A 15,424-nucleotide genomic window follows, 5' to 3' on the forward strand; every position below is an offset into this window, starting at 1 on the left:
GACTCGACAGCACATAACAACAACAACAACAATCCCAAGAAGAAAGATAGGTAGTCTCCTATTGCAAAGACTTACAGCCTTGGGAGTCAGAATTGTCTTGACTTCAGTGGGTTTGTTTTATTTTTTTTTCTTCATTTCCTGGGGGTTTTTTTAAGCTCTTCTATATATATTCTAACATATCTACATGTATATATTTTCAACACAAACAAATACATATGTCGACATATCATTTGTTAATTTTTATACATACTATTTTCTTACTAAGTATAAATGGTCATATATGTTCCAACCAAACCAGCTCTATTGCTATAGAGTCAATTTCAACTTACAGTGGTGCTTAAAGACAGAGAAGAACTGCCCTATATGTTTCCAAAACTGTAAACTTTGGGGGAACACACTGGCAAATCTTACCCATGTGGAGTAGATGATAGATTTTCACTGACAACCTTTTTAGTTAGAAGCTGAATGCTTTAACCACCATGCAACCAAAGTTGTCATAAGAATCCGTTCATTTGCAAATATGGCTGCTACTGAGAAGTTCTTAGGTGGTATATATATTTAAGCAGTCAATTATAAGCATAAATGTTGGGTATTATAACCTAGCCCTGAGATCTGGAGATCTGTTTCTTAAAGTTCACAGCCCTTGGGACACAGCTCTGCTCTGTACACAGGGTTGCCATAAGTCAGGCTCAACGTGAAACAACTAGCAACGTATCTGTGAAGAACAGAATCATTATTATTCCTGGTTATTCTTCAGAACTATCCTGAAAACACTTTAAAAAAGAGTTTACTTAAAGTATTTTATAAACAAGACATGTAACTATTAAGGTGTGACTGACCCAAGCTACATTTTCACATGTGAAAGTTAAACAATGACTAGGAAATGCCAAAGAAGAGCTGTTGTCTTGAATTGTGGTTTTGGTGAATAATGTTGAACATATCGTGGACTTAAAAACAACAAAGCCGCTTTAGAAGAAGTGAAGGTGAAGTACTCCTTGAATCGTGATAATTTTGTCAATGTAGATAGGTACACCTGATTCATGTAAAGAGGTCAGTAGATTCAAGTTTCCAACTGATGACTCAGAAGTAACAGGTGCTATCAACTAGAAGTGTGAGTAAAGCAAAGCCTGCATTGGCATGAATGATACAATACAGCTATCAGTAGGAATCTCCATTCAGTAAACACTGGAATCACAATTGTCTTCTGACTTTAGCTTTTAATTGTAGAAATAAACAAAACAAAGCAAAACTGATATAGTAGACTTTCTAGCTGAGCAGTCGAATGTGCAAATTTTATCAGATCATCTTAAATAAAATCATTTAAATTGTGTTCCAGCAAACTCCAAAGCCCAGTAGCCTCTCATTGATTCCAGGGCAAGGTCATCCTCCATTGGGTTTCTGAGGCTGAGAGTCTTTTAATATGGAAAAGATCCTTATTTGTTCATTTTTTTAAAAGGTTGATCCAACAGAAAATGGAAATTATCAAACAATATTATCAATATCACATGCAGATAGAATAGTACTAAAGATTATTTCACACAAAAAAAACAACTGGAAATTAACAGAAACTTCCAGAAATTCAGGCTGGATTCAGAACAGGCCAAGTAATGAGGGATATCATTGCTGATGTCAGATGGATCTTGGCTCAAGGCAAAGAATATCAGAAGGATATCTATCTGTGTCTTTATTAACTAATGGTTATTGTTGTTATGTACCATTGAGATGCCTGCAACAATAGCTCTGAACTCTGCCCTATCCTGAGTCAGACCGACTGACCCTGATACATCTCCCACTACCCCAGTTACTGACACTCCATCTCATCCAGGGTCTTTCTCTCTTGTGCTGTTCCTCCACCTTTCCAAGCATTATGTCCTTCTCTGAGGACTGGTCCCTCCTGGCCATGTGCCCAAAGTATGTGAGACAGAGCTTCAAAATCCTTAGCTCCAAGAAAGAAATCAGTTTCACCCTTCTGAAGACCTATTTGTTCTCTTAGCCATCCATAGTAGTATGTTCAAGACTCTTCTACAGTACCACACTCAAATACATACATCAATTCCTCTTCTGTCATCCTTAGTCACTGTCTAGTTCTCTGATGCACAGCAAGTAATTGCAAAGACTATGGCCTTGATCAGGTGTACCTTAGTCCATAGACTAACATCATTACTCTTTAGCACTTTGGAGAGGTCCCTGACAGCAGACTTTTCCAGTGCAATTCATCTTCTGATTTCCTGAGTGCTTGTGCCAAGAGTGTTAATTGTGGAGCCAAGCAAGCTGAAATTGTCAACAACCTCAACTTCTTCTTCATCTATCATAGTGCCGCCAATTGACCCGGTGGTGAGGATCTTTGTGTTCTTGATGTTGAGTTTCAATCAATATTGAAGACTACAGTCTACCTTCTGCTGCAAATGCTCAATTTCGGCAAGCAAATCTGTGTCATCTGTATATTACAGGCTATTGAAGAGTCATCTCTAATTCTGATGCCTCCTTCCTCCTCGGAAAGTCCAGCCTCATGAATGATCTGTTCAATAACAGACTGAAAAGGAATGAAGACATGACACATCCCTGATGCACTCCTTTCCTGATTTTGGACAATGCAGTGTTTCCTTGCTCTATTGTGAGGATTGCTTTCTAGTCCATGTACAGGTTTCACATGAGCACAATCAAGTGTTCTGAGATACTCATTCTCCTCAAGGTTAGTCACAATTTGTTGTGATCCAAACTGTCAAATGCCTTTGCATAATCAATGAAACACAGATTCCTCTGGTATTCTTTGCTTTCTGTCAAGATGCATCTGACATTGACGATAATGTCTCTGGTGCCGCACTCTCTTCTAAACCCAGCTTGTATATGTAGTAGTTTTCTGTGGATCAAAACAAATTACAGCTAACATTAAGAAAAATGTTAACCCCAGAACACTTAATTGTGCTCAAGAGAAGCCTATACGAAGACAAAGAAGCAGTTGTTCAAATAGAAAAAGAGAACATTGCATGGGTCAAAATCAGGAAATGTGTGCATCAGGGTTGTATCTCTTCTCCATATTTAATTATTTATGCCGAGAAAATTATTTCAGAAACTGAACTATATTAAAAAGAATGTAGCATCAGGATTAGAGGAGGACTCATTAACAATGTGTGTTAAATAGATGACACAATTTTGTATGCAGGAAGTGACAAGAACTTGAAGCACCAGCTGCTGAAGACTAAGGACTGCAGCCATCAATACAGGGTACTCCCAACGTCAAGGAAACAAAAATTCTCACTACTGGACCCATAGGCAATATTATGATAAATAAAAGATTGAAGTTGTAGGGTTCTCCCACCGCCCCCTCCGCGGATTCCAGCAGCACAATGGCGGTCGGAGAGGCAGTGACAGGAGGAACCCAGCTTCGCGAAGACTCTGTGCGCGCACGGCCCACAGGCACCAGGCTCCCGCCCTCCCTGCGGCCAACATGCCCAAGAGCAAGGTCAACTCAGCCATGGGGCCGTGAAGGAGGAGCCCAAGAGATCAGCGAGGCTGTCAGCTAAGCTGCTTGCAAAAGTGGAAACGAAGCCCAAAAAGGCAGCAGGAAAGGAGAAGTCTCCTGACAAAAAAGTGCAAACAAAAGGGAAAAGGGGAGCAAAGGGAAAACAGGCTGAAGTGGCTAACCAAGAAACTAAAGATTTACATGTAGAAAATGGAGAAACTAAAAACGAAGAGAGTTTAGCTCCTGATGAAGAGAGTCCATCTTCTGATGAAGCAGGAGAAAAAGAAGCCAAGATTAATATTTGTCTACCATGTCTTATCAGTTGTCCCTGTATCTCCTTTCTTATACAATCCAGAGGAATATTTTTATCAATTGTTTTTTTAAATGCAAGTTTTTTAGTAGCTCTAGAAACATTTTTAAGAAGAAGAAAATCCCACTTCATTCCATTTTTAAGTGTACATGCTTTTTTTTTTTTTTTTTTTTTAAGAGGTGAGATCATTAGCTGGTTGTTTATTTTTTGGTACAACCAGAAAATGTGGGATGTTAAAATTGGGGAGGGGGTATGCTTTGGATTCAGTGTAACATTCCATGGGGAAAGGGGACAGTTTTTATACCCCGCAGTACATAGCATACTTAATGACAATTTGGAATCATAGTCATGCATTTATGACTTGAACATTTTAAAGTACGTCTATTTTCCATGGTTTTATAGATTAAAAAATGAGGACATTGTTTAGTAAAATTTCTTCTTAAACATAACCACTCCCTTTTCATGGCTTTCTCCCTGTCAGAACTATGTGGATTCTGTAACATCTTTGGTCTTGGTAGTCCAGTTTTCCTAATAACTTTGTTATGTGCTGTGAACGGTTGAAAATTTGAATGTGTAGTGTGAGTGATAGTAAATTGTGAATTAGTGGGACTTAATAATGTGACAGTTTATCAACAATTGAAGATATTGGTATTTATTTTCTTCTTTATGAAAACTTTCCTCCATACTTAAAGCTGGAAGGTCACTGGAATTTAGAAAAGAATTATAACTACATGGCTTTTCAGATTTTTGGTACGCACATTAAGAATTGTGTACAGGTTGTTCATAATGTCTCTGTACTGGTCCTTAAAACAACCAATAAAATATAAATCATAAAAGAATTTAAAAAAATTGAAGTTGTCCATAATTTCATTTTACTTCAGTCCACAGTCAATATTCTTGGTTAAAGCAGTCAATAAATCAAATGACATATTATATTGGAAAATCTGCTGTTAAGGATCACTTTAAAATACTAAAGAGTAGGGATATCAGTTTAAAGTCTAAAATGTACTTGATCCAAGACATGATCTTTTCAGTTATGTCCTATGCATGTGCAAGTCGAACAATGAATGGTGTCCCTCTCCAAGGACCGGTCCCTCCTTACCCTCCTTCATATGAAGCCTCAGAATCCTTGCCTCCAAGGAACAGCCAGCCCAGTTTAACCCTCTCCAGGATGAATCTTTTTGTTTTTTAACAGTCCATGGTACACTCAATACTCTTCTCCAGCACCACAGCTTAAAGGCATTAATTCTCCTTCTATCCTCCCTAGTCATTGTCCAACTCTCTAACGCATACATAACCAGTGATTACAAAGACTATGGCCTGTATCAGGCGTGCCTTAGTCTCCAGAGAGACACCATTACTCTTCAGTACCTTGGAAAGGTCCCTAACAGCAGACTCTCCCATTGCAATACATCTTTAAATTTCTTGGCTGCTGGTGCCAAGAGTGTTGACTAGACTCAGGCAGACTAAAGTTGTTAACAATCTCAATCTCTTCACCATCCAGCCTGATGCTGCCAATTGGTCCAGTGGTGAGAATCTTTGTCTTCTTGACCTTGAACCTCAATCCATACTGAAGCCTGCAGTCCTTGACCCTCTGCAGCAAGCACTTCAGGTCCTCCTCAGTTTCAGCAAGCAGGGTTGTGTCATCTGCATAACGCAGATTGTTAATAAGTCTTCCACCAATCCTGATACCACACTTCTCCTCATAGAGCCCAGCCTCCTGAATATTCTGTTCTGTGTACAGGTTGAAAAGGTATGGAGACAGGACACATCCCTGGCATACATTGATAAATATAAATGGATTATATATTCAGTTACTGTTTTGGAACACATGTAAGATATTTTTTAAAAATTGCTTGCAGTAGAAAGCTGGTTTTAGTCAAACTAATTTTAAAAACAACAAAAGAATATCTAGAAAAAGTAGCCAAGCAAAAATCTAACACTTTACTGTAGATTTGAAGTCTTTAAGTTACCAAAACAACTTCCAACTAAGTAAGATGTAAATTAAAAGAGAAGAATATGTAACTAAAAATGATTAGTTTACATCCTACTTTGAGCCAGGGAACAAGACATGGTTTAAAATTAAGAAAGATGTGCCTCAGGGCTGTATCTATTCTCCATACCTATTGAATTTGTGTGCTAAGCAAGCCATTCAAGAAGCTGGACTCTATGAAGAAAAAAATGTATCCTTCCTCCTACCTGGTGTATGCAGTCAGGAGATCAGGAAACCTACTGCACTGGGAAAGTCTACTGTCAAGGACTTCTCCAAATTACTGAGAAGCAATGATGTCCCTTTGAAGACTAAGATAAACCTGATTCAGGTAATTGTCTTTTCAATCACTTGCTATGAGTCTGAGAGTTGAATCATTAAACAATGATGACAGAATAATTAATGCCTTTGAATTGAGGTGTTAGATAATAATATTGAATACTCCCTGCACTGCCAAATAAATAGTCTTGGAAAAAATGCAACCAGAGTTCTCCTTGGAGGGAAGAATGGCAAAGCTTTGTCTCATAATTTGAGCATGTTGCTAGGAGAAGGGACATCTGCATGGAAAAGGGGAAGGTCAGCAAAAGAAATGAAGGCACTTTAGCAGTGTCTCAAGTATGTCAGAGATGGTGAGGATGGCACAGGATTGGACATGTCTGTTGTTGATAGGCTCGCCATGGGTAGTACTTAGCTGGATAGCACCTCACAATAAACCAAATCCAACCCACTGCCTCATAGTCAATTTCAATCCATGGCAACCCTTCATCAGGGCCTCTGAGCCTGCAAATCTTAATAGACTGCCTCTTTCTCCCACAGAAAAACTGGTGAGTTTAACCTATTATTTAGCAGCCCAATAATTTTAATTCTACTCTATCATAGGGCCAAGTAGATTTATACTTTGTGAACTATAAAGGGCTATACAGTATTACTATTCTTACTAATAATTTTTAATTGAGTTCTTGAGTAACTAAAGTTGCATACACACCCAATAGCATATAAAAACAGATTACTGTTATTAAAACTGTGGAAAAATGTCTACCATGTATTTAGTGACACTCAATGCATCCTGACTGTAATCCTGTGTGGCAATGACTAGATTGTGTCTGATTATAATCTATCATGACCTTATAAAAAAGAAGTCACTTCACAAGATCTCCATTTAATATTCCTCACCTCAGTTTCTGTTTAATTTACAACACAGATCAGTAGGTGTTTTTTGTCATAGAAATTATTTTCATTCAAATTTTATTCTTTTAAAAAGAAGTATTTAAATTCACTTAATGGAATTTGTCCTTATGTGCTGTCAAGTTTCCTGTGACTCATAGCGACCAGACCCTGTGTACAACAACTCTGAACCTTGCTCTATCTTGAGCCAATTTAATTGTCTCTGACACACCTATCCCCATTATCCCAGTCACTAAGCTAATCCATCTCATCCTGGTTCTTCCTCTCTTGTGCTGCTCCTCCACCCTTCCAAGCATGATATCCCTTTCCAAGGAAACATGTCCAAGGTATGTCAGACTGAGCTTCAAAATCCTTGTCTCCAAGGAGTGGCCTGATTTCACCCTCTCCAGGACAGATCTATTTTTCTCTTAGTAGTCCATGGTATATTAAATACCTTCTCCAGTACCACAACTCAAAGACATAGATATTTCTTCTATCATCCTTAGTCATTGTTCAGTTCTTTGTTGCATAGCAAGTAATTGCAAAGACCATGACCGGGATCAGTTGCATCTTTGTCTTCTGACTGACACAATTGCTCTCTGGAGAGGTCTCCTCTGGAGAGGTCTCTGATAGCAGATTTTCCCCAATGCAATTTGTCTTTTAATTTCCTGGCTGCTGGTAGAAAGGATGTTGATTGTGGAGCCAAGCAAACTGAAGCTGTTAACAATTTCAATCTCTTCACCATCTATCCTGATGCTGCCAGTCGGCCCAGTGGTGAGAATCTTTTTCTTGATGTTGACCTTCAATCCATATTGAAGGCTGCAGTCTTTCACCTTCTGCAGAAAATATTTTAGGTCTTCCTCAGTTTTGGCAAGCAAGGTTGTGTCATCTGCATAACTCAGGATGTTGATGAGTCTTCCTCCAATCCTGATGCCACATTCCTCCTCATAGAGACCAGCCTCTATGGATGATTTGTTCCACACATAGTTCGAAAATATATGGAGATAGGATGCATTCCTGACATACACATTTCCTGATTTTAAACCATGCAGTATTAACTGCTCTATTCTGACAACTGCTTCCTGGTTCAAGTATAGGTTTCACATAAGCCCAATCAAGTGTTCTGGGATTCCCATTCTTTTCAAAGTAAGCCACAATTTGTTGTGATCCATGCAGGAAAATGCCTTGGCATAGTCAACTAAACACAGATAGACATTCCTCTAATACTCTGCTTTCAGCTAAGATCCGTCTAAGCTTGGCTGTAATGTCTCTAGTACCTCTTCTAGCCTGAACATCTGGCAGTTCTGTTCATGTGCTGTTGCAGATATTTTGGATCCTTTTCAGTAGGATCTTGCTTGCATGTGATATTAATGAAATTGTTTGATAATTTCTACACTCTGTCGGGTCACCTTTCTTTGGAATGGGAACAAATAAGGATCTCTTCCAGTCAGTCACCCAGACTTCTTGGCACTGGCTGATGTGTAGTTATTTGAACAGCTACAGAAAAAAGATACAAATGTTGGAAGAAACAATGGAAGCCAGTAAGAGAGCAAATACCTCAGAGACAACGATCCAGAAGAAATATATTGATGAGGAGCAACCTGAGTAGCTATGAAAGAAAATGCAAAAGGAGGGAGGGCATGGGGGGAGCAGAGGGGTGAGGATGGGCGAGGGGCAGAGGTGGTTAATCATAGGTTTGTACAATTTGATGAGTGAAGGCAGGTGTGGGTGAAGCAAATAGAAAAGATCAGGTATGAAAAACACTGTATACAAACTTTGTAAATAAACCAGTATAAAAAAAGTGTGACCCTATGATTAACATCCCTCCTCCCCACCTTAGATCCTCACATTTGTTCTAAAATAATGGTCTTATACAGAATTTATCCTTATGGAACTTAGTTCACTTAGTATAATGTTCTCCAGTCCCTCCCAATTTAGGCAGTGATTTACGAAATCATTGCTCCTATGTGCTCTGTAGTATTCCAGTGTGGTAATGTACAATAATTTCTCAATCCATTCAGTTGTGGTTGGACATCTGGGCTATTTCCATTTTCTTGCAATGGTGAATAGCACTGTTTTGCACATTGATGCACAAAGTCAAACTTGAGAACTTAACATTTAACAAAGCACTAATTAGAGGTATTAATATAAAAACTTCAAAATTCTGAAAGCTTCTTTACGGTTTTTCGTTTTATGTATTTGAGAGTAATAGTATTTAAAGTGTTGATCTAGAACTTAAATCTATGACCTCAATGTCCTGTTTCAATTCAGATCTTTCTTTGGAACCTTCTTTCAGTTTTGCCTCAAACTATTTTCATTTTAATATAGATCTAACAGTATATACCACAGAGGATTATAAGGGTTAAATATGTATATAGTTGCTACTCAAAATGTGGATTTTTCTATTCAAATATTGTGATCTTTAACTTTGAGATCTCTTTTCTGTAATAGTTTAGATTCTAAACATTCTAGATGAATATTTTTAAACCAAATTTAAGGACATAGGCACAAAGAATAACCATCAACTTGCAACTATACTATGTTGTTCCATTATGTCGAGTCGGAACCAACCCATTTCTGAATCTCTGGCGGGTTTTCAGAGGCAGTATCACAAGGGAGGAAACTGCCCATCCTTCCTGCATGGAGAAGCTGGTACCCTCTAAACAGGTGCCTTTAGGATTTCAGTGCAGCTTCTTGCCACTAGACCACCAGAGCTCCCTATAATCATAATACGTACTTACTGTGCAAGGTAGATGAGAACATTTACTCACACACAATTATAAAAACACATTTGTATTATTTAAAAATAATTAAGCAAATTAAATTCATAATTCTTACTAGTTGCTAACAATATGTTCTTTATACATGTAGCTTATGAAGCAGGTTATGATCTTTTGATAGGCCAAAGAAATAAGTACCAAATCTGTTTATGATAACTTGGTGATAATTTTCTCTCTTTTTCATTCAAAAGGTGTCCTTGAATGGCCATTTTGGACAAAACTGGTTGTGGTGGCCATTGGCTTCACAGGAGGTCTCGTCTTCATGTACGTACAGTGTAAAGTCTACGTTCAGTTGTGGCGCAGGCTGAAGGCCTACAACCGTGTGATCTTTGTGCAAAATTGTCCAGACACTGCCAAAAAACTGGAGAAGAATTTTTCATGTAATATAAACACAGACATAAAAGATGCTGTGGTAGTGCCTGTATCACAAACAGGTGTCAACTCACTGCCACCTGCAGAGGGCGCTCCTCCTGAAGTTATACCGGTTTGACGGAATCAGTGGGAATTTCTTCACCGAACAAGCCCTCGGCCACTACAAATGACAGGATTGATCCTGATTTCCTCTCTCCCTTTATCTTCTCCTTTCTTCTGACTCATACTTCCGTACTTTGCTCAAAGAGGGAGGGAAGAAACACCGAATGACCAGGATCTCGTGATGCAAAGCCAAGAGTAGAAAGTGGAAATATGAAGTTTGCCAGAGAATGATATCTAAGACAATTACGCCCTATTGGAACAAAGAATGCTTTTAGGCAATGACAAGAGATGTAATGGACATAAACTCTTCACAGTAGCAGGGGTTTGAAGAAGATAGACTTGAATTGCAATGTGTATTTCTCCAAGGGCCTTTTAGTTAACAGTCTCATCTTCAAATAACATACTTGGTTTAAAGCTTGAAAATTGCCTGCACTATCCCTTAAGTCACACCAGAAGCAAAATTGAAGGATGCACATTTTGATATTCATACTTTGACAGTGAATAGATTTTTACAGATGTAATGGAAACTGATTGTTTTGGCAGATGCATGTTTTTAAAATAGTTGCAGTACTTGTTGGAAAATATTAATACTTGGAATTATGTTTAAACCATGAACAAAAGACTTTGAGGGAATTTTAGGGTTTAATTCGTAGTTCTGCAAATTAAAATACTCACACAGAAGTTGAAACCATCTATTGGGTCCTATATTTTATCTCTTTACTTGTCTCCCTTTAAAATAATGCTGTTCACTGGAAATATAGAGAGAACCACAGGTGTAGGCCAGGGCGAAAAAAGGTAAAGTTAATCTTAATACATTTCTAATGTTTTATTTCCATTTTAACATGTTGTCGTATCCTTAGTCAATTAGTTTACATCTTGTTCTTTTGAACTAGCTCTTTAAAATCCATATATATTTTATCTTTACAGTATATTTCAATTTGAATTAATCATATTGGACAGCAAAGTCGAAAATTAGAGACTAAGTTTTTAATAACTGAATATGTTACAAGAGCAGCTTGCTTCATCTTGTTAAAAGTCTTGCATATTAGAACTTTACAAAGCACTACATGAACCAAATTAAGTGTCCTGCTTAAGGCTTAGATGAAATTACTATTTCTGTGAAGGATGGAAAAACAGAACTAGGTATAAAAAATAAAGCAAATCTGCCTGTGGAAGAGCTCTGAAACGGACTGTTATGTGACTATGAAGTACTTATGGCAGGAAAACAAAAATTAAGTCTGTTTTGTTATCAAGTAAAATGTAAGTTTATGAGACTTTTTTTTTACCCAAAAGAGGTGTCAACCTTCATAAATGAGTAGTTATGACCAAGAAGCTAAACCCTATTAAAAGCTGACAGTATAGCCCATGCGTGGTTGAGAAGCAAAAATAATAAGTACAATCTGTGATAAGTGATACATTGAGTTGTTTGACAGTTCAGTTGATTATTGTGTTCTTTGCATATTCATGTAAAACTGAAGTGATTTTGCAGTGAGCTACATTAATGACTGTAGATATAGTGGCCTGTCAAAGAAAGATGTCCTACTTAAAAAAAGATAGGTGATTTATTTTTGTTAGTTGTCATATTTATTACCTTGAAAAAGGCAACTATGATGGCCATCAGAACCAAAGCATGGGTATCACATTGCACAAAACTGGGTATCACGTTGATGCACTTTGTAGTTAATAATGTGCTTGTTCTTCACAGATTATCATAGGAAAAAAGAAAAAAAAAACTTGAGGAAAACAGGTGGTATTAATATTGGTAGTGGCTGACAGAGTACAAATAGTTCTAATTCCTACAAATAAAAAAAGTAAACATTAAATTTGTGTGCGTATGCCGTGTGTATTCATGTGTATACATGGAAAAATATGTTGTTTGTCAATCAGGAGGAAAAAAGTGTTTAGAAATCATCTTTCTTAAAAACATGTTGGGATGGGAGGTAAAGGCATCAGCAGAACAAAGTAGATGTAACTAAACCGCACAAATAAGAACATGGTAAGTAGTTTTTAAAGGGGGAAAAAATACATCAACTTTCTAGAAACTATATAGCAACCTCTTAAGTTTCTGTTTTCAAAATAAATAACATTCATGAATAACAAACTTTAGATGATTTAACCTGGCTTTTCACATGGGAGAGTAACTTTGATTCTATTTTCCTGTTGATTTTCCCGAGCTTCTATGTAATCCATTTCTCTGTGATTTAGCAATGGAAACATGTTGTTCACAAACAGTCCCGGGGAAAATGGTCATTAGAAAACAAAGAGATGTTGATTGCTCTTTTGTTTGCACTGGAGGGGAAAAGGATTTGCCTTATTATGAAAAAAAATACTGCTTAATTCCATATAAATCTTAGCAAGATGAACAGGCAGGTGCACAGTCCATGTCACAGTGAGAGATGATTGTCTAAAAAAAGACTTCATTTATTAAGGGATACACTGAACACCTGAACACTAAGACATTTTTAGAAAGAAATGTAAGGAAACATTTCTATGTTAATGATAATGGTGTTTAAAAACCATAAATAAGTTTTCCATATTAACTTTTATAAGCATTGACTTACTGAAATGGGAAAATAATTTTCTAAGCCAAACTCATTGCCAATGTGTTGGCTTTGACTTAGCATGCCTTCAGGAGAGAGTGGAACTGTTCTATAAGGTTTCCAACTCTGATCTCTACCAGACTGTAGATATCTACAGGAGTATACTGCCTCATCTCCCCTGAGGAGCACCTGGTTTTTTTTTTTTTGTTTTTTTTTTTGCACCTGGTATTTTTGAACCATCGAATTTTTGTTCAGCAGCTAAGCCCTCAAACTACTGCATCAAGGCTCCTTACCTAATAAGTTATTCTGTTAGTCTTTTGACCGTTTTTAGACCCCAAACCCCAGAAATGTAATATTTTAAAATTTTGTTGTGTGACTGCTTATGGTTCAAATAATCTAAAAGAACTAATTGAAACCTAATGTTGATTACATTATTTTTCCACTTTCCATGACATTTTCAAAACCTGACTTTTCAAGCAGTGAAAAGATTTGGCTTTATGGCAACGTTCTGTGGATTAGATAGCTATAACCCTCAAAAATCCCCAGCAAAACTTAATCTCAGGAAAGATAATGTTTGAGCCATGTAAACCTGTCAGAAGTAAAATGGAATTGAAACAAAGGACTGAAATTGAAGGATGAAAATAAAAAACCCAACCAAAACCACCTTAGTTTTAATAAAAACCTTGGCATTTATAATCCTGAATCTGTTATGCTGTTTTTTAAAAATAACTGTCATTTTTATCACATAAAATAGTTCACCGAAGATTAAATCCTGAAAGGATGAAATGCAAGCATTTAAAAAAAACAAAAACAAAAAACAACCCAAACCGAAAAGTACTAAGTAGAAGTATAAAAATGGAACAAAAATGATGGGCACTACTTGAGAAGTTGAAGAAAGATAGGTACATATTGGAGTCTTTCCAAATGTCTGGGATTAAATTTATTCTGAGCTGTAGGACAGTAATACAGTCCTGGAGAGATAGTCTCATAGCTATATTTCACACCCTGTTTCGCAAAGGGTCCTTAAGCACCCCTTAGAACACCTTTTCTTTTGGCTGAAAATTCAACCCTTAGACCAATGACATCAGTCACCCCCAATGACATCAACTGGTGAACATATAATTATACTTAGAATGGATGGGGAAGAGTATTGCAGGTGACATTGTTGACCTTTTCCTACAGGATTCAGATCCTTTGTTTATAGGGTACTCAACTCAACGGGATGGTACATAACAATAACCACCTTGGCCACTGAGTATTCTAAAGAAAATGGAGCACTTCAAACTTACCACTATACTTGTAGTTCTTATAAAATTGTGCAAGACTTACACTTTAAGAAAGATGAAAACTTTTTTCCTTTCCTTAAGTCAGCCCAATGGTGCTATTTTAAATACCAATACAGATGAAAGGAAGTACTGTTCTCTTGGGCTGCAGTGTTTCCTCCACATCTGAAGCAAGCCCATTTTGAAAGTAAATACTCCATTAAACAAGAAAAACATTATTTTGACTGTGTGCAATTTTTGAGATTGGGTATTTGTACTATTTGGATTTTACTTTATTCTCTTGCATTAACAACTTAATGTTTTGTGAATAATGTGTATTAAGACAAATTAAGAAAAATATCTGTGAAAGAGAAACTTTGTATATTAAACATGTGACTCAAATCTCTGTTGTGGTTTTTATACTTTTGGACAAAAATGACTGGAGTTTCTACAGATTTGTTTTTGCAGCATCTAAACAAGGTAGAGTTCTTGATGAATTACTTCAAGGTTTTTCAAAGTTCTGCCTTCTTAAGAGACTGAACAAATTCATAATCACTCTAAGGTGAACCTGCTGACTCAACTTGAATACTGTAAGGAAGGTACATTAATAAGTGGAAATCAAACAAAATTATTCATATACTTTCAAAACCCGTTCTTTAAAAATTCTTTTTTTAAAAAAATCACAATGGAAGCTAGAGAAGTATTTTCTCATAAGTGTTTGGCTATAGAAAATAAGAATACTGTACACTTTTTTTTTCTCTACTTGGAAATAATAGATTTTGAAACCTTGTCCTTACCTTAATAGATTTGGAGCTAATATGCTAAGGGAACCAGATCTCAGATTTAAATATATTCTATAAAGAAGATCCCTTTATTAAGCCTTAAACAAGACAATCATCTGAGATGTGGGAAACTCAGCACGCATGAAGTACACAGCTCAATAGTATCCTGTGAATTATAGCCAGTTTTCACTACAGTCACTCAAGAGCAGGAAATCATACCAAGACTACTACTGGTGAGAAGTCAATTCACTATTCTAAAGGGTAGGAATAGAGTAGGTGGGACAGGTTCATAGTGAAATAAAACCTTACTGTGGCCAAAGGATCAGCTATGGGTCGGTTCCAACTCCACGGTACACAACAATATAACATATAAGCAAAAATGACAGAAAAATAAGACATACAAAGGGAAGATGCAAGGAACAGAAAAGGGAAATAAGCAGAAAGCATCACAAAGCTCACCTTCCATCAGGTTCTGAGGCAGCAGATCCCCTGGGAGGAGACTGTTGTTCATAATTCTCCCTTGCAGCTCTCATGGACTGAACTGCCAGAGAAGCTAATAGTGCAACTCCTTGTTGTTATGTGCCGTCGAGTCGTTTCCGACTCATAGCGACCCTATGTACAACAGCCCGAAACCCTGCTCTATCCTGCGCCAACCGCAC

General features: G+C 37.1%; 1 protein-coding gene and 1 pseudogene across 1 annotated transcript in view; both read left to right on the forward strand.

The window, feature by feature from the left end:
- The window catches only part of MARCH1 (membrane-associated ring finger (C3HC4) 1, E3 ubiquitin protein ligase), a 635,452-nt gene extending 624,952 nt beyond the window's left edge, over positions 1-10,500 (forward strand). Inside the window, exon 6 of the mRNA XM_006892768.1 lies at positions 9,899-10,500. Coding sequence (XP_006892830.1) covers positions 9,899-10,197 — 299 coding nt within the window. The 3' untranslated portion in view covers positions 10,198-10,500. The remainder of the gene's footprint in view (positions 1-9,898) is intronic.
- LOC102874343 lies at positions 3,449-9,860 on the forward strand (annotated as a pseudogene).
- Positions 10,501-15,424: the final 4,924 nt, after the last annotated feature.

The sequence above is a fragment of the Elephantulus edwardii genome, unplaced genomic scaffold (genome assembly GCF_000299155.1).
Source record: "Elephantulus edwardii isolate Elephantulus edwardi_28Jun2011 unplaced genomic scaffold, EleEdw1.0 scaffold00119, whole genome shotgun sequence".
Classification (NCBI taxonomy): Eukaryota; Metazoa; Chordata; class Mammalia; order Macroscelidea; family Macroscelididae; genus Elephantulus; species Elephantulus edwardii.